Genomic DNA, 21,085 nt, shown 5'->3' with positions numbered 1-21,085 from the left:
AAAAATATTCTCAAAAGCTATCCAAGAATATTCAATGATTGATTTTTTTCTAAAGGCTAGGAGGCATCAAATAATTTCAGCAAAAAATAAGGTTCAAACAAATCCAATTAAGCATGGCAGTGAAGACTAAATGGTGTTAATTAGTGATAACTGACTTCACATATTGAAAAACAAAAATCAGCATCTTTTTTAAAAAGCCTGAACTTAAAAAATAAATTATCAAATTAAAGTTATAATTATAGGAGTGGCCTAGTTGTAACAAGAGCATGAAGAATGAGTTGTGATAGTGGGAAGAGAATAGTTGCTCTTTTTTACGAAGCAAGCGTAAAGGACTAGGACCCTCCCTGGTGGAGCAATGGGTTAAGATGCAGCACTGCAAACCAGCAACAGCTGCTTCAGTGTGAGTTTGATCTTCAGCCTCAGAGGTGACCCACATGGTGCAGCAGACCTCTCTTATCTCACCTGCTGCTCCCCTCAGCAGTGTACTTCATCGATCTGCCTATTCTGCTCCCTGCTCTGTCTCTGATGAATCCTCTCTCTGCCCCTGCACCTCTGGCCTGTACCCAGTTCTGTATGCATAAATAAATAAATCTTTTTCAAAAAGCATAAAGGGGCCCTCCCTGGTGGCATAGCGGGTTAAAGCACTGCACTAAGAAGCTTAAGCCACTTTTGTATGAGTTCAATCCCCGCCTGCCCCAGAGGAGATCCACATGGCACGTCAGACCTCTCCTGACCCGCCCGCTGCTCCCCTCAGCAGTGTACTTCTTTGGTCTGCCTGTTCTACTCCCCACTCTGTCTCTGGTGAATCCTCTCACCCTCCGCATCTCTGGCCAGTTCTGTATGAATAAATAAATAAATCTTTAAAAAAAAAAGCATAAAGGATTAGTCTACTAGATAATGAGGTAAAATAGAGCATGTCCTCATATTAGTGTGGGGTGAAAGGCATATTTCTTAACTTGGATACACTCCACTGATGACACTGAAGAGTGACCCACTCTTTCCCTGCTCAACTGTCAGAATTGCCAGTACTCTGCCATCATCAGGTCAATTAGCTATCCTTCATCTTCCCAGCTAATTTATGTGTCGACTTCAATCTTATTAATAAAGCTATGTTAAATCTATAAAAAAGAAGAATCCACCCTTCCCCTACTCTTGAAAAAATAACCAAGATCACAGACCTTGTTTCCATCATTGCTCTGGGATCTAGAGCTAAGTAATCAATACCTGGGTATAGGAGCTTTTATTGACTGGAAGCAAATGTCTATTGAATGCCTACTACTGCAACCATGCTTAACCATAAAAATTTTGCTTATCACGCACTTATCAGTATAGAGATATGTATCCATATTTTTAAAAGTAGAAGCTGCTGCTTAGAGTTGTTGAACTTCAAAAACCTAGCAAGTGGTAGAGCCAGTTTTTAAATGTTGAGTCCATGTTATCTGAAGCCTGTTGGATGGTTCATCAAGCCACTTCCCCTAAGATCTTGGACTTTTCTCTCCATCATGGTATCCAGGTACCTAGAAACACAGTCTGGCGCATTCTAGTTCTTCAATAAACTGCCATTGAATAAAAGTACTGTGTCTGCTTGTGCCACTACTTGTGCGACTGTGAGCAACTGATGGAAGTAAAAACAAGTTCATGGTCACTGGCATTAAGTTTGCCTGGATTTCTACCAGATCTTAAAGTTTTTGTTTTGTTTTTGTTTTCTTCACCTTTCCATGTGTGTTTGAATCTCTAAGACAGGAGAAAAAAACCCAGGGAGCAGAATCCAGCTTTCCTTGCTTGCACCTTGATAGCATACCAGTGCAAGTTCTTCATGCCATACTGCTTTGCAGAGTTCATCAGGTCATCAGGGTATATTAATCAGTGACAGAAAGTTTGTTAAAATAAATAAATCTGCATTTTAGGAGTATGGTTGACCCATACTCATTTTTCACTCAGAAAAGCTATCAATAACCTATCACCATATCTAAAGTAGATTTTCCTTCCTTTCTAAAGAAAAAGGACAGCAATTTGAATAATATAGGTTCTTAATGGGATCCCTCATTTATTGTGTATTCAAGTGTGAAGAAAAGGTTCTGCTCCTAGTTTTGGATGAGATTTTCTCCCAAATGGCTTAAGATTTCAAAACAAACATGATCTCACAGCCAGAAGTCTGGCAATTAATGTTAATTAGGAAGTTTTCTTATTGCAGTCTATTTGGATGTCTCAAATAATGAGACAGGATAAAAAGAACCAAAGATTAAAAAAAAATAGTAATAAGGCACCCTCCTTATTATTAAAGATGAGAGTGTAGCTTACAGCAACATTAGTAGGTCAGAGATTTGGTGTGTTTTTTTCATTACTTAGACCTAGTATTTAGAATGGCTCCAAACCATATAATACTGATGTGCTTTAAGTATTTTTGAAAAGGATTGGGACATCATCATTATCGTCATCACATGTCATCATAACACTGTGTCACTGAAAGGCAGTCCTGGGAGCTGAGTGACTGTCTCCACAGCCCACAGCTGCCTTGGTTTCTAGTGAGAGAATACATTGTGAGGCCCACCTGACTCTGAAGCCCAGGCTTTTGGTTTACTGCCTAAGCTGGCATTTGTCTATTTTTATAATGCTTCTATTTATAACAATCTAAGTGAATGTCCTGGGCTTCATTCCACCTACACCACTCCTCAGACATGAAGGAAGTTCATGGAAGGGCCTCTGGGACAGGACAAAGCTGGCTGTTTCGTGTGCTTATGACTTGAAGCCTCATTTGGGAGATACTGCATAGTGGGAAGTGAGCATTTTGTTTTGGTTTAAACTTAGAAAAAGCAAGAGTCTATTAAAGTAATATACCTTATAGACACATGAAGTAATAATAGATGTAAATTAGTACAAAGTTACTATAATCAAAGAAAAAATTCAATATTTTTATCAAATCAAATCAAATCAAGTAAGCAGCTTTTTAATACTAAACCCAGTGATCTATTTTATTTTTTATCAAAATATGCTGGCCCCGTTTAAATGGATAACCTTTTAGAGTATTTAAAGTATAACCTCTTCTTTGGTGGACCTATTTTAACTTTTTTTTTCAGGATTACGGTGTTAGTGATTAAGTAATAGCTTTAAATCTAATTGATTTTGACCATTCTTTAGCAATTGACTATTAGATTGTACTTTTAAAAAATGTTTTTTCCTATATTGCTTGGCACTGTGACATGGCAAGTCAGCCGAATACATTATACAATTAAGTTGGCTTATCTACAGAGTGCAGTTGAGTAGCTTGAGGTTTAAATACAATATTTGAAAACTCATATGCCGTCTGTTCCAAGAAAGCTAGTGCAATCCTCTTTGAGTCTCTGCAGCCTTAGTTGGGAAATAGAGATATTAAATAGTGTCAAATTTCAGAGCAGTGAGACTGTGACTCTTTAGTTAATTCTTTGAATTATTTATCTAGCATTTAATAAAATCTATAGTATTCAGTGTGATTTTAAAAAACAGTTGAGGAAGCAAAGCATTTTTATGAAAAGGTTCATATGATGTCCAATACTGCTCTCTACTGGCAAAAAGGCAAGTCATAAAACAAATTACAACTTTTTAAGTGGAAAAGAGTCAACTTCTAGTATACTTAGAAATGAAGGTAGAATCTTCAAACTTTCAAACATGTTTGCAAAATTCTGATGGTTGTAACAGAGGACAGTGAAAGAACTCAACTAACTGAATCTAGGTATCACTGAAAGAGGTTAACTTATAAAACTATCATTGTAACTAGTTGAAAAATAATTGTGCAACTATTTGTAAAATCTTAAGCTAAGAGGAAATATCTTAATAATACTCAAGAAGTCTATCAAGTAAATATTTTTTATATATAACAGTGAATTTGATGATTTTTTTTTAAAGATTTATTTATTTGTGCATACAGAACTGGGGTACAGGGCAGAGGCTCAGGGGCGGTGAGAGGCTTCACCAGAGACAGAGTGGGGAGCAGAACAGGCAGATCGAAGAAGTACACTGCTGAGGGGAGCAGTGGGCGGGTCAGGAGAGGTCTGCCACGCCATGTGGTCACCTCCGGGGCAGCGGGAATTGAACTCATGCGGAAGTGGTTTTAGATTCTCAGTGCAGTGCTTTAGCCCGCTGCGCCACCAGGGAGGGCCCTACTGATTAAATTTTAACATGAATTTAAAAGATAGTATACAATATCTTAAAAAGTAGGTACCTCTTGGTTATGGGGTCAAACTTATTGCTTATCTTCACTGATAGTTTTTATTTGTAGTTTCTAAATTTCCTGTAGTCAGCATTAAAAAAATGTTTATTCATAAGAAAACAGAAAAAAATACTATTGTAATGCTTCATAGCACAAAAACAATTGTATAAGACATGTTCTTCTCCTTATTTAAGGCTTAATACCTTGTCTCTTAAAAATAAAAGACTATAAGGCCCTCCCTGGTGGCTCAGCGGGTTAAAGCACAGCACTGAGAATCTAAAGCCGCTTCCGCATGAGTTCAATTCCTGCCAGCCCCGGAGGTGACCACATGGTGTGGCAGACCTCTCTTGACCCGCCCGCTGCTCCCCTCAGCAGTGTACTTTGACCATCTGCCTGTTCTGTTGCCCACTCTGTCTCTGGTGAAGCCTCTCACCGCCCCTGAGCTCTGGCCTGTACCCCAGTTCTGTATGCACAAATAAATGAAATCTTTAAAAAAAAAAAATAAATAAAAAATAAATAAATAAAAGACTATGTATTTAGTAAAATGAATTTGGTCTATGGAGTCAAAGATTTATAAAATTATTTGAATAAGAAAAAATGGCACCAACCATTATTACTAACCAAGGAACTTGTAAGATTTTCTTTGCTATACTGAAAAATAATATTCTGCATGTACAAAGAAAAAGAAGCTTGAGATATTATACTTTTTTGTCACCATTTTTGTTTTATTCTCTCACACAGAGAATGAATACATAAAATTGCTAAGACATAATTCCTTTTGTTCAGTGTAAAATAATGTTAAAATACCAATGCCCCATTATCAAAGATTAATTTTTAAAAATTAATATTTCTGTGGGTTTTGCCTATGTTAATATCCAGCCAGAAAGAAACTTTTTGATATTGAACTTTTTTTCCTCAACATTAATTCCCTAGAGATGGATACAAATGGTGGTGGCTATAGAAATGTATTTTTTATTGCTGAGTAGTATTCCACCGTATAGATAGAGGATACTTTGTTTCCCCCTCACCAAAGGGCATTTGGATTGTTTCCATTGTTTGACTTTTATAAATATGTCTACTATGGACATCAATTATGCTTACATGAACACAAATTTTCATTTCTCTGGGATTAATACTCAAAAGTGCAGATGTTGTATTTGACAGGTACATGCTTAGTTTTAAAAGGAATTCCCAAGTTGTTTTCCAGAGGAGCTATATTACTTTACATTCCCACCAACATCAACATCCTATAATTTAATTTCTGAGATTTAGCAATCCTAGCAAGTGGTATAATGAGCTAGCTTTCCTTACTTCCTTGTCATTTCTCTGAACACTTATCTCAATCCCATTTGCAGTACTTCTTTCTTTTATCTCCTGCTGAAACTGGGGCTGCCTGGGACCCAAGATCTTTTATGCTTGAGTCCTTCCCTGGAGACCTCAGAGCCGGGGCCTTCCTATTCCACACGCCCTGTGAAAATTCTGCTTCCCAGACATCACTTTGCATGCCTGCTGTTGAGTCTGCTTTGCCTGCTGGCACATCAGAGACACTTTAACTGTAATATGTTTGGGCACGTGTTTCATTTCTTCCCTTTCTGCTAGTCTTTATTAAAATGTCACCTCTTTAGAGAAAAATTCATAATCACATTATCTTAATTAGTACACTGTGCCAAGCCTATATTAATACTATGTTATCTAAAATAAGTTATAAGTCTTTCCATGATGGAGACATACACAGAAATATACATAAATAGATAGTTAACAGGTTAATGATAGATGATAGATACACATACATATATATGTAATATATATACTTAGTAGGATGTAAATTATGAGGAAAGGACGTTTTTTCTATGCTCTATACCCAATACCTGAAAAATATTGACTCAAATGCTCCAGTTTTTTAAAGTAATTAACAGCTGTGCAACACTAACATCATTTGAAGGCTTATTTTAATTTTTTAATGTTATTTTAATTTAGTTTGCCCAACTTAAGTAGTCAAATATTTACCCATGGCTCATAATGAAATGAAAAGCAAAAATGTTTCTTAGCTTTATCCCCAGGTCTCACTCACTGAAGCAACGGTATTCAGTCCTATTTGTTACTTCTTTCTATCTTCTAGGTTAGCTGCTGCAATGCTGTGACTTGATTGCTGGGTCATATTCAAGGTGGTTGTCAATCCCCCATCATCCTTCCCTACATCCCATGTTCCATTTTGTCTTCTGTTTTATTCTGCTTCTTCTTTTCTAGCTGAGAGCTGGGCCATGGACTGTGAATCTTAGGATCCCTCCCACATATCAGTGTGTATTTTTTTTCCCTCATAACCTGGAAATGTGATGCTAAACCACTTTTTTCCTTTTAGGATTTGAAGTTATTATTCCATTATTGCTTGATGAATTTGTATTTATAACAACTCAGATGATGGTGATACTGTTCCAGCAAATTTTGAGAGTACCATCCAAGACCACTCATCAATAGCTCTGTTTTAGATCTTCTTTTCAGATATCCGATTTTGGCATTTCTGTTCCCTTGACAGGCTTGCCTTACCCCATATAGCTACACGGATCAATTCCTTTCTGGCTAGTCAGCATTTCATCTTGTCACTGAGGGGCCCCAGCCATCCTATTTAACCTTGTACAACACACAGCCCATTCATGTGTTTTGCATTCCGACTCCTTCATCCCCTCTGTTAGGGCACTTCTAAATGACTCTCTAATTGACTTATTCATATTATTTATGTTTAGATCCCTCCAGGAGTGTGTAAGTTTCATAAGGGCAGGGAATTTTCTTTGTTTTGTTCTCTGCTGTAGCCCCCAAGTCTTAAAATAATACTTGACAAATAGTAAGCACCCAATAATTACTTCTTGATGAAGTCCCTCAGGCTTACTTTATAATATTCTTACTTACTTTTAAAATTGCATCATTTTTAAATTTCTGTGAGTTCTTTTTGGTTCTTTAAATATTACTTTGTATGATAACCTGTCTGTATAAAAGATACAACATATTTAGATGTGTTGAGTCATCTTTTTTGTTCCTGCTTTCATGCTGATTCTTTCTATTCTCTTTTGTTCTTGACTTTTTGTTTTTCTCTGTTTTTCATGTGAGTGGGTTTCCTCAGATATAGTAGTCTACTTGGAGTGTTATGACTTTGAAAATGCCCTAAAGCTGACCGGCAGTTCTGTGCAAATGGGCAGGGCTTAGCAATAGGACTGCTGGTGGCTCTTCTGTTTCATGTGGAAACTCTGCACAGATTTTTTTTTTTTTTAAATAACCCTTAGACCATTCGCCTTAGGGAAGTATCCTACCCATATGCTTATAAGCCCAGTAGCCAGTCTTCTAGGCCAGTCTCCGAGTACACCTGCAAGGAGAATGCCCAGCCACTTTCATCAGTGCTACTTATGGATTTTGCTTCTTGGTTTGGAGAGGTGCCTCACTGCAGCTCTCAGCCAGGGCAAACTGTCTGCAGTCTAGAATCCCACCTGGCTTGTTTTCTTCAGATAGTTAACATATCAATTAGGATGGAGTAGATTAATCCCTCAGTATGGTATGATTCAGTCCAACCCTTTCACCCTTCAGGCCCCAGGGAGACTGGGAAATACGATAAACCAAGTTCTGTTTCTAACCTGCATACTTTGTGCAAGTCTTGATCCCACTTACAACAGAATAGTGCAGCTGTTTGTGGGTTTGTGTGCCAGACTATACATTCCTAAATGTAAGCATTTCAATATTTGTTGACATCCTAGGTCACTTTCTCCTATAATTAAAGCCCAACACAGATTGGGGCATATGTTTTATCAAGCTGGAACAGCAAAGATGTGGGAAAGCAAGACAGATGGGGAGAAATGAAGAAGTATAGCACCTAGGGGAAGAAGCCCCAGCCTCAGCCCGGTTCCAAAGAAAGTTCTGAAACAGGCCTCCTTAGAGCTCACCCCACTTTCACAGCATGTCAGTTATTGACTGATGAATATGGTGATTTGGGTGCTGAGGGGAAAAAATAACCTGTTTCTAACTTGGTCTTTGCAAAGTGATATTGTTCAAAGGGGATTCTTTGAAGACCTTACATGTGAGCCAGTGCTAAGAAGCCTGTGGAAGCTAGAGGAAGGGACCTGGCGCTGAGAGTGACTCCCAGGAGAGCTGAACAGGCACTAGGCATTCACTAACTCCTAGTGGCTCCCCTTCAGTAAAGGAATGATAATCTCATAACTATAAAACACTTTGCAGGTAACAAAATTGGTTTCTTTGGTCTCTTACTGTAATTGATTTACAAAAAAAATTTATAAGAACACTATTATTATCCTTATTTGTCCAGAGTCAAATCAGACAGAAATTAAGCAACTTTTCTAACATCTTCAGGATCTAAGCCTCTTATTGTATACTGCTTGCTGCATCATATTTAAGAATTTTTAGAAACATTTTATATAGACATGGAATGCATGTAAATATGAATTATTTAATATGAGTATCATGATGATGTGTATAATTTTTTAACATTTATTATTTATACACACAAGAACTGGGGTACAGACCAGAAATGCAGGGGGTGAGAGGATTCCCCAGAGACAGAGTGGGGAGCAGAACAGGTAGGCAGGCCAGGAGAGGTCTGCCACACCATAGGGGTCAGCCCCCTGGCCAGGGATCAGATTTTTGCTGCAGTAGCTGTGGATAGACTCACAGTTCTGCGCTTCAACCTGATGCACCGCCAGGGAGGGCCTCTGTTGTGTATAATTAAAAAAAAATATATATATATATATATATTTATATATATACACACACACACATATAAAATTATGTCCATTTAGGTCATTTAACATTACACAGACTAATTGGATTAAGTACCAAACCCCATTCTAAGATAGATGTCTTTGTAGTTTAATTCCCACCATCATTCAAGGTTTCATTACTCAGATGGTTTAATTAAAGCCAGCATGAAAGACACATATTAAAAGGTTTCTAGAGCACTGTAAGAGGTTGATTCAGTTAGAATGTACTTGGAGTCCTTCCCTGTTTTCCCATATGGGCCTATTTACATATAATACTTATGACTCATGACATTTCTGCCAAAGTATGAATATGCTTCCATAATTATTTCCAGTAACTTTTACAGCCTGCTGTTGACACACCAGACTCTTCCTTCTTCTAGTTCAAGAATCACTTAACCAATAATGAGTGTGCCCTTGAGCTAACACAAGGCCATCCTCCAATGGTACACTCAGAGAAACTGAAAATAGAAGTTTACCCTATGATTTTACTTATGCTTTTCTTTTACATAACTCCTACTGGGTCAACTCCTTTCCTGTCACTTGACTCCTTTATCCTTTCTGGATGATCTATAACAGTGCTTTTCAAACCTGCTGGCACATGAAAATTGCCTGGGGAGCTTTCAAAGACACAGATGTCCTCCTGCCCCAGGCCAATTAAGCCAGAGTATCAAGCACTGGTCTCACTTTAAAGCTCCCATGTGGTACTTTCATGCAGCCAATGTTGAGTGCATTGATCGGAAACAGAAGTGCCACATCCGTCCATCAGATTTAGGGGTAGATTTAACTTTTTCCACATCTTAGCAGGTTTTCATTTCCTTTAAGATGAGTATTTGCTCCATATTTTGATCCTTTTTTTGCAGGATTGTTCAACCAATTTAAAGTAACAATGAGACAAGCCAGTGCTTGATGAGATCACTGGTCCTGGCAGCAATTATTTAATGTAGTTTGAACATATTAAAAAAAGCAACTGCTGTACAAGTTAGAATCTGAGAATTGAAACTTTTTTTTTTTTTGCTATAAGATTTCTGAGTGTCACCTTCTTTCCTAGAACTCCTAAAAAAAAATGGACCAGCTGTTATTTTCTCTATGTCCAGCTCACTATTTTTGGTTTTTCACTACCTCTGATGTTTATTACATTTAACTCTGTTCCTTACACTATAGTACAAGAAATCACCTGTGATATTTTTAGAAATATCATTTCCTAACCTTACTCTTAGATGCTGATTTATTAGATCATAGAATCTTATTGTCGTATTTGAGTCTGCTCCCTTGATAATTTTTACTCAAGTCATGCGGAAAGCCCCTTTTAAAAAATAACTCAATTCCTTAAGTTGTTATTATTGTTATTTTTTTCAAAAATGAAGGAATAAAATGTATTTTTAAAAAATACCATAACATTTTTTTGTTTTCCATTCTGTAAGTGTAACACATGAAAAGTTTGTACTTAATAATTTTTTTGTAAAGTGTATACATACACATATAAGGAATAATAAATTTAAGACTCACTTTGGTGTTTTGGTTGCCACTATGTGACAAGAAAAAAGTACTTGAAAAATGATACACAGCTCAAGCCTTTAATGATCATTATTACATAGAAATATGTTATCTTGTAGAATGAAATATCCATTATTTTGGTTCTAGTTGCTCTTGAAGTAGAAACTAAAAAAGTACTCTCATGCTTTTGGATTTATAGATAACAATATTTTAATTGTTAACATGTCTACATTTTAAATTTGAGGTCAACTTTTCCTTTGGGCCCAGTAATATGTCAGTTTTTCTTTCAAGTAAACATCTACCACAACAACAACAACAAAGTAGAAAAAGTCTTTTTAAAATAATCTGAACAGTAAGAATTATATATTACTAGATATTTGTATTCTCATATAATATAAAAATGTGATGAACTTTTCTGTTTAATTAGGATAGAGCTGGAATTAGTATCATGTATTTACTGTTCTCTAATGTTATAGTTCACAATAATTTAAAGACCTATTATATAGTAAGCCTGTGTCTCACAAATGGCCATTTTCAGTTTCTTGGTAGTACAGAAGTGGAGCAGCCTAAAGGAACGGAAGTTGTGAGAGATGCCGTAAGGAAACTGAAGGTAAGAACAACCCTTCAAGTAAATGTCAGTGTGTTGATCCTGCTTAAAGTCATTAGTAGGTTAACAGAAATTCAGCTATTGGCTACCTTGGTGGCAGACTGCTTCACCTTGTCAAAAACGGGCTATTGATAAATATCAATGAATACACATCTAATAAATAGATGCACCATTACATTTCTAATGTGGTAGATTCTTCATTTTTTAAAAAATGAGTAATTTTTTTATACTCAACAAAAACGTGTCATAGCAGTATTTTGTGTGTGTTGACATTCAGCTTGCCTTTACTTTGCTTGAATCTTGCCTCAACTAAAAAATTAGTAATTGCAAAACAACTATCCGCGTTTTTGAAAGTGTGGACCTGGAGTTGATTCCAGGGCAACATCCTGCTGTGTCACTGTATTTAAAGATGTTCTAATGAACAAATCCAAGTGGATCTTGGTAATTCATGAGCAGACTAGGGCTATATGGTGAGATGAAGAGAGAAAAAGGATCTTTACTCTTAATCAGCACATTTCATGAGAAAAACTTAGGTAATAAGATGTACATGCTGATATTTATTGAATTGTACCAATTTAAAAAATTATACAGAATTCTCATCTGTATATCATTAAGAAAGCCAAACATACCCACTACTTTCTCTGCACATTTCACTGTTATTCTCTATAGCTGCTCTTACAGATTTTTTGTTGAGAAAAAAAACCTTTCTGTATTTTCTTTGTATTAGTTTAGAGATACTAGTAATAACACAGTCTCTAATTGTGCCAGGCAAAATCATAGACATTTTTTTCCATACATTTTTGCAAGACAATCTGTAGTTACTATATAGTTTCATATTTGGAAATCGACTTTTAAATAATGGTTTGTGATTTGCAATAAGATTAAAATCATGTTCCATTGACAGTAATTTTTGTCCTTCAAGTGTCTTCCAAAGTAAACATAAACATGTACATAATCAATAATCTTTATTCTGCAGATGGCAAAATTTTGTAGGTCAGAGAAACATATCTAATACTGTGATTCATAAACTTGAAAATAAATTAAACAATGCTTGTGCTCTATTTATAATTTGTCAGAAGTCATAGTCCCAACTCAAAATATACAGAAATATTCACAATTTATTTGTAAAATATGGACGCTGGTTCTTTATGCTGTTGTTATGCGGAAATGGCCAGAAGATGGTGCTATAGCTCTACTAAAAAATAGAATTTGTTCCTTCCCTTGTGGACACATCCCCCACTTTAATTCTCTGCTGTTTTTGAATTTATGTATTCTGACTGTATTTGTATCCACTATTGCTCAGTATTTTATTTCATTTGCTATGAAAAGGAATACTTTACTTATATTTAGCCATTAAAAAATGCATTATTAATGTATTGATGTCTAACTTGAAGGAATTCAACATTTAGAACTACAACAAGATGGTGAAAAATTAAAGGTTTTCAAAAATATATTTTTAATGCTTGATATATAGTGATGTCTCCTTGGATTTTCAGAAACAAATTTGATTATACAATCATTTGTCATTTTAAGATAGTTTATAATTTATAAATTTTTCTTAATATAAATTTTGTGTTAAAGCTTTACTTTCACAATCTCTGATGGAGGAAAGACTAGAAAACCAAAAGGAGGCATCATGAGACCAGATCTGAGGTGGGGGTACAGGGAAATAATAGGAGCATTAATTAATCCAGCTATAGAAATCAAGACCCTTATGCACAGTGCCCTATCACAAGGCATATTCAAGCAAGTATCAGATTGCTATAAGGCCTGGAGCACAGACCTGAGGGTAAAGATATGGAGATCAGAATCTCTGTAAAATCTCCAGTTTCTTTATGATTCTGCATAGCTGTCCAAAATCAGCTACAGTCGAACCACTCTACAAAGATGAAGTAAAACCTAACCCCCACAAAGGAGCAGCGCTTTCTGCTCCATTGTGTCTATGCAAGTGTCCTTTATTCTTTGTTCCCTTTTCTTAATATACCTGCTCTTTAAGTATAACATCTGTGTCTCATGGGAAACTCCAGGTGCCGCTGAAAGGAGAGCCCTGGTGAATTCTTTCACAGAGTCAACTCTAAGACTTCGCTCTTTAAACCCATCAATTCCAAATACTACATTAATCTCTATCAAAATTGTTTGGTTTTTATTTCAACAGTTTCTATTTCTTAATCACGCTTAGGCCTAAGATTTAGGAAAATACCAACATTTCTGTGCAAAACAATTCATTAACACTTTCAATGTCTAAAACTCACTATGATTGTTACTGTAAAATAAGCTTCATTTTTAATAGATTTACTTTTTCTTACTGCAACTAGTACAAATATCACAGGGCTCAATATACTTCATAAACCACTTACTCAGAAGGTTTACATGCATATGAATATTGGTGTATAAGGCCAAAAACTTCATGATTTCCCTTGGAGGTAACTAGAAGACAACATGACCAAGCTAGAATTTTAGAGAGACCACTTCCCTCAGTAGAGCTAAATTAAAACTACATGAAACTACCTCCAGGAACATGACCTTGGGAATTACAGTGGAATTCTATTAATTCTAGGTACAGACATTCTTCTAGGCAGCTGTACATTGTTTGTGTTTTCATAGCCAGATATTTCATCAACAAAATGTCTAAGCTTTAAATTAACTAACATTTGTATTCAGTTAACACTTCAATTAGCAATTTAGTTTACATATGCACATTTCAAATTTCTCTGCACTATGATTTGGATTATTTTAATTAAATTATCAAATGGGAGAACCACAAAGAGGAATATTTGACCCAAAGTAATAAGTTCATTAATTTGTTTGCCAATAATATATGTTCTAGTAGCATTATAGTTAGATTTTATATGGTATATAAATACATATCCAAGTTTTAGTTGTAGAGCACTATCTATCTGACCAAGAAATTCATCCACAGAAGCAAAAATGGAAAGAAATTTGCAAATGGCCCTTCAAGTATTACCATTCAAGCAGTAAATAAAGTAAATGTAAATTAAAAGTGTTTTGGAAGATAAGAAAGATGCTTACTAATAGGAAAATAGATGAACTTGTGAGCTATAGATTATAGTAATCTTAAATTTTAGGGTAAATGGTTTGAATATAAATTGTTTGAATATAAATTGATTTAGACTTAAGTATTTTTTCAATGTATGTGAAGCAGTCAAAACCAGTAACCAGTATACAAACCCAAACCTTGAAATACATGAAAAATATAAATAGGAATGTGTGTGTGTGTCTCTGTGTGTGTGTGAGTGTGTGTGTGTGTGTGAGAGAGAGAGAGGAGAGAGAGAGAGAATGCAGAAATGGTCCTGCAAAAGAAATGTTATTTTTAGTGGTTAGCTGAAAAACTAGGTTCTACATACACAACATTGCTATTCACCTATCTTATGATTAAAGTAAATAAATTCCCTGAGACTTATTTTTCTTATCTTTGAAATGGAAGGATTAGATGGATTCTTTCTGAATTATTTTTGAGGACAGTTGCTTGCTATGAAGCAGGGAGGTTTCATAGCCTTTTATTGTTATTTTTTCCTTTGTCTCATATTCATGTTTCCCTTTCTCTCCCTCCCTCCTCCCTCTGTTCTTTCTACCTCCAGGCCTACTTCCTTCCTTTCTTCTTTTTCTTCCACTCTTTCTTTCCTTCTTTTTCCTGGCAGAAAAGAAATAGCTCAACAGTAAGTTTAATATTAGTGGTTGTTTTGTGAGACTTTTTGGAAACTAAAAGAGGTCATAGGAATGGTTGTCCAGATGTGGAAAAGACCTTAAGAGCAATTGCTCATTGTTCTGGAAAAGAGCAGCAACTTGGAAGCCAGCTTATTTAGAATGCCTCTGCAGCCAAAGATGGGAATGGCTTTGTTCAGATGTGTTCACATAGATGGAGAACAGCTGATTTATTCTGTAAGCCTTTATACTTGCAAACCCCCACGTTGTTTTAATCATGCCACTGCAGGAAGGAGATTATGAAGGGAAAAGAAGCATTAAGAGAAAAATTAATCCAATTTCTGTGGGAGAGAGCTGGGATAATATTTAAAGATCTTCACCGAAGCAAAACAAGTTTCTTAAAAACATAGAAAATACTCTGGCACAAATTAATTGTGTTCGTGCTCAGAATATACTACTACTAGATTGAAAAAAAAAAAAGCTTCCTGCCTACACTCATACAAGACAGAGAGCAAGCTAAGAAGCTATACCACCCAAAATTAAATGAAAGAAATGGTACCCCCTTGGGATATCTAAGCGGATACTTCAAGGCATTCGTGGATGCATTTATTATGTGCGTCTCTATGACAGTACAAAGTCATGTAAAGAGAAGAAAGATCTTTAACCACCCTGCTCTAAGAGCGAGCCTACCATGTGTATTCACATCTGCCCTAAATTAGGGAGAAATGCACATTGCAAATAAATATACACAAAGAGGACTGAAACCCCTCTGCCTTATGTGGAATCTATTTTGAGTCCAGTTTGGATGATCCATATGCTAAAAAATTATTATACTGGGAAATAGTGTTTCGAAACCCTAAAAGATTGGTAAGGAATTCCTTTTTTTTTTTTTTTTTTGGTTGGTTATTTCCCTTCCTCTACGTTCCTCTCCCTCAGTCCATTTCTTCAAAAAAAAAAAAAAAGGGTGTGGGTAGAAAGGAAAGAAGGGCTGGGACTGTGAGGAGAGAGCCTTGTTACCACATTAAATCAGGGCACTCCTTGAACTTTGGAATTCAGGTAAACAATGTGTAATTTTTTAGTCTAAATATTTACAAATATTGCATAGGACAGTGTACTAAATAGCATATAATTTGTGTATGTACAGAGGTAAAGAGTATGTACATGTACTCTAAAAGTATTAAAAGATTTTTGTGTAGGATTCAGATTTAACTATTTCTTAATTTTCTACACCACTGAAGCTGGTAATACTGACAGCAGAGACAGAGAGTCCATCTAAGTATATGAGTTTCTGATTTTCTGTTTTATATTATAACAAAACCCAAAAAGAATTTACATGCACTTACTAATTCAATGAGAAGATACAAGAAGTAATGGTATGGACCTCCCTGGTGGCCTAAGGGTTAAGTCACAGCACTTATCACCACAATGGCCTGAGTTAAGTTGGAAGCCAGGAACTAGCCCACATATGGTGCAGGAGACCCCTCCTGTCTTGCTGCTGTTTCCTTGACTGTGTAGTTCATGGGCCTCCCTGGTGCACAGGGTTAAAGACAGACAGCTGTCCTGCTATCGCCAGTCACTGAGGCCTGAGTTCCATCTTGGCCTTTAAGGAGCTGACTGACATGGCGCAGCAGACATTTCTGTCTTGCTCACTGCTCCCCTCAGCACTGTATTTCAGCCGCCTGTTTGTTCCCCACTCTGTCTCTGATGAATCCTTTCACTTCCTGCACTATTGACCTACACCCCAATTCTTCTATACAAAAATAAAAATAAAGCGATTTTAACTTATTAGTAAATTATGATTTCTATGTAATTTAAAACTATGTGGGTTTGTAAAATGTTCTTAATGAATTATAACTTATAGGAAATTCAAACACTGATACAAACTCCAAATATATATATTTATTTGTGCTTATTATCCACAGAAAGCTAACTGTTGCTCTGTGAATAATTTTCATTTCTAGTTTGCAAGACATATCAAGAAATCTGAAGGCCAGAAAATCCCTAAAGTTGAACTGCAAATATCCATCTATGGAGTAAAAATTTTAGAGCCCAAAACAAAGGTAAGGCTAATTTTTGAATGTCAGAAGTACTATAATCTTTATTTAATTGCAATTATCTTCTATTTTAGTGAGTATTTAATATTTTTCTAATTGGAATTGTTTTCTCCTCAGCTACTGAGCATTAATAACCTCTGTAGGATTTTTAAACAGGGAAAAACAATTTTTAGGATAATTTTCTTAGTAAAATGTCCTTCAGCCTCTCTTTGAAATGTCATAATTTATATAAAGTACATTTCCATATGTTTGTTCTTCATCTAGGAATTTTTCTGCATGTGCTGTTGAAGAAATGCATAAAATATAGTTCACTGAATATGAAAGAAAACAAAAGCTGTGTGTTGTTTATTAAGATGTCCTGTCCTGACTCTTACTGCCTCTAGACATAAGTATTCTGTATTAGTTTACTGGGAACAGCTATAAGATATCAAAGACCTGATAGCTCAAATAACAAACTTACTTTCTCATAGTCCTGGAGGCTGAACATCCACAGTTAAGCTGACAACAGGTCTAGCTGTATATAATATCTGTCTATCTCTCCTGGGGATGCGGGTGCCCATCCTCTTGTTTGCTCTTCAGTGGCCCTCTGTGCACACACATACCTGCTGTGCGTCTGATTTCTTATTCTGAGGGCATCCATTGGCGCCATCCTATTCACTCATTTTAACTTAATCACCCTGCTCAGTTTCCACATAGATTTACACTTTAAGGTCCTGGGGTAAGACTTGACATGTTAAGTTCAACCCATTAACACTGTGTAAACTTAAATTTCTGGTACTGAAGGGTCTTCTTTTTTATAAACCTAGGGTAAAAATTTAAGATATAGCCAATTCTGCATTCATGTTCATTATAATGTACTTGATATGGACTAAATTGTTCCCACTCAAAATTCCTGTGTTGAAAACATGACCTCCACTATGAGAAGACAGCTATCTACAATTCAAGGAGAAAAGCTTCATCAGAAACCAAACTTGCTGATACCCTGCTTTTAAACTTTAAGTCTCTTGAACTGTGAACAATAAATTTCTGTTGTTGAAGCCACCAGTGTATGGTATTTTGTTAAGCAGCCCTAGTGAAATAATGTAGTACTTTCTTTAAAATACTTAAGAATTTTTGTTTAGTAATTTTGATAAAAATATAAATAATTGAGGCTATATCAAACTAAAACATGACTGCATAGTGAAAGAAATTGTCTCTTAAAAAAAAAGACAACCTACTGAATAAAAAACATATTTACACACCATATACATGACAAAGGGCAGATATCCAAGATCAACAAAAACCCATACAACTCAACAAAAATAAATCAAATAACCCAACCAAAAGTTGGGTTGAAGAGCTAAATAGATACTTCTCCAAAGAAGACAGATGGTCAAAGGGCTACAAAAAAAAAAAAAAAAAAAAAAATGCTCATCACTATTGTAAGGTAAATGCAAATTAAAATCATGAGATACCACCTTACCCCTGTAGAAGGGCGCACATTAAAAAGACTAGAAACAAGTGTTCATGAGAGTATGAGAAAAAGGAACTAATTTACACAGTTGATGGGAATGCAGAAAATGAATAGAGCTTTCTGGGGCCTCCCTGGTGCCACAAGCAGTTAAGTCTCAGCACTATGAAGCTGTAAGCAGCCACTGCAGCATTAGTTTGATCCCCAGCCAGGGAGCTGACCCACATGGTGCAGCAGACTTCTCCTGTCTCGCCCTCTGCTCCTCTCAACAGTGTATTTCAGTAGCTCTGCTTCTTCTGCTCCCCACTCTGTCTCTGGTGAATCCTTTCACCTCCTGCACCTCTGGCCTACACCCCAGCTCTTATATGCATATATAAATAAAATAAAACTTTAAAAATATATAGACGTTTCTCAAGGATTAAAAAAAGATCTGTCATATGATCCAGCAATCCCCCTCTTAGGTACCTATCCAAAGAATACTACTTTGAAGGGAAATATACACTCCTATGTTATTGTAGTGTTACAATTTCCAAATTATGGAAACAAGCTACCTGCCAAAAATAATTGAATGAATCAAGGAGATGTGTATTCATTGTGTATGTCCATAGTGAAATACCACTCAACTATCAAAAAACAGAAACATTTTTTTTTCATTATTGCAATATGGATGGAACTAAAGGGGATTATGCTAAGCAAAATAAGTCAGAAGGAGAAACACAAATGCCAGATGGTGTCACTTGTATGTGAAATATAGAGAAACCAGACAAATGGTCAGATAAAGTGAAACTAACTGCAAAATGTAGAAAGCTGACTATAGAACTGAAGCTACCATTCTTTTATTGAACACTTAGATTGCTTCCAATTTTTCATGAGTTAATACAAAGAAAATATAGGTATGACTACAGTATACAGAGAGAACTTCTTCGATGTTGTAATTGAGTTTTTGTAATGTCATATCCTTAGAAAACCATAAAATATAAAGATTTAAAATTACTACAAAATGACTAATACTAATGTCTTAGGTACATGTGGAGTGTGTGTGTTTGAGTGTGTGTGAGAGAAAGAAAATGAGAAAGAGATAGATAGATCATACAAATACACATGTAATGCAATACTATTAATCAGGAGTTCTAGAGTTTCCCAATAATGAATTCCCCATAATAATGTGATTCCCCATTGTCAACATGTCAAGGATGTATCATTCTGTTCCCTAAATGTTCACTATTGAATTTCGGTGTCACTCCAACCTAAACATTATTTACAAAACTTCAAAGAATGGGGTCCAGTATAGTTAGCCAATTGACTTTCAACAGCTTATTTTCTTAGCCAAATTGGTAAGACCAATCTGTTCTTTCCTATCTCATAGTCTTATTTTGCAATTTCAATTGAATTTGCTCTTAAAAATTAAAGTTTCCAAGTTTTTAATGGAAAAGAAACATCACTGTTTTCATCAAACTTTAAGAGAAATCTTGGACTTTTCAAATATTTGAAATGTTTTATAAATGCAGTTGCACTCAGGTAAATAGAGAGCAACTGATTCTTTATCCAAACACTTACTATATATGACCATAAAGTATCTGACCCTTTACCCATATATACAGTGACTAGTTCTTAACCCATACAAAGATATAATCTACTAAAGGGGCTTTCTTAGCTTTCTGAGTAACGATGTCACTTACTTCTGTGAATGCTGATTACTCAGGCCCACCCAGTCTTATCAAGTTTCAAAATCTGCAGAACATGTCTTAACATTTGTATTAAAACAAAACCCAAAAGCCTCCCTGGAGAACTCTGATATAACCTGAGCACTATTTTAAAGTGACATGAATGAAGCAAAATAGAAAATAAAATTAATGTATAAGTTTTACACTCATGAGATAGGATTTAAAATTTTGCTATTAATCTGATGTCACTATACAGATGGTAGACTATTCTTCTTTCTATCCCATTTGGAGGAATGGAAATGGAAGTGAAAGCAATTTCAATTGGTTCCAATTATTTCTTTCTGTACCTTTTCACCTTTCCACTTTTCTCACTTGTCCTCCAAAGGAAGATAATACAGTGCTAGAAAGAGGTGGTATAGAAGAATTAGGGATTTTCTTATTTTTTTTTCAACTCTAATAATAGCACCAATGTTAAAGAATAATTGTCTGTGCTTTATTGTGTCCCATTTATTTCCCTCATCTTACCAAAAATCAGTCTTTCATTGTATGCACTAAATGATAAGATATCAAAGGGTTTCTTGGTAAGTATTTTTTTTTTTGTTACTATCTGATGGCCTAATCCATCCACTTATTTTGAAACATGTAAAGACCTATCAAAAGAACAAAAAATTCACAAAGTAATAAAATTACAAATTTCAGCTCTCTAATCTTCTTTTGTAGGAAGGCAAAAATTAGGATGATTCCTAACTGTCATAATCAAAGGATTTCTGTGATCAGACTAGTTGGTAGTGAATGTGGGACTGTATAGATTTTACCATCAGTTATGTAAATGGTGCATTTTCATGTTACTTGAATATGAAAGGAATCATTTTTATATAGTTTATAGCAATGACTATTCTTTTTTATGTGTCATTCACGTGATTATGCAAAAATAAACTGGGTTAGAACTGTTTTCAGTGTCTAAGAGCCACAGTGTAACTGAAGCCTGTTGTTTGTTTCCATTAACAATAAAACAAGAACTATGTCAGTAAGAGAGAACTATTGGAAATGTCATTTTTCATTGGTGCACTAATTGCAAAAATGAAAAGATGAATCTCATCAAGAACCTTAAGAATCTGAGAGCTTATCTTTTTATTATTATTCCTTCCTGTTGAAGTGGATGGATTAGGCATCAGATAACAAAAAAAAAAAAAAAATACAATGTAATCTG

At 35.5% G+C, this 21,085-nt stretch overlaps 1 protein-coding gene across 8 annotated transcripts in view; it reads left to right on the top strand.

Moving 5' to 3' along the window:
• Positions 1-21,085, top strand: part of GULP1 (GULP, engulfment adaptor PTB domain containing 1) — a 176,614-nt gene that overhangs the window by 128,547 nt on the left and 26,982 nt on the right. For all 8 annotated transcript variants that reach the window (XM_004674452.2, XM_012728179.1, XM_004674453.2 and 5 more), the window contains 2 exons: positions 10,976-11,047; positions 16,669-16,767. In XM_004674452.2, coding sequence (XP_004674509.2) covers positions 10,976-11,047; positions 16,669-16,767 — 171 coding nt within the window. The remainder of the gene's footprint in view (positions 1-10,975; positions 11,048-16,668; positions 16,768-21,085) is intronic.

The sequence above is a fragment of the Condylura cristata genome, unplaced genomic scaffold (assembly GCF_000260355.1).
Source record: "Condylura cristata isolate star-nosed mole 26May11 unplaced genomic scaffold, ConCri1.0 scaffold00002, whole genome shotgun sequence".
NCBI classification, from domain to species: domain Eukaryota; kingdom Metazoa; phylum Chordata; class Mammalia; order Eulipotyphla; family Talpidae; genus Condylura; species Condylura cristata.
This window is presented reverse-complemented; position numbering and strand designations above follow the sequence as displayed.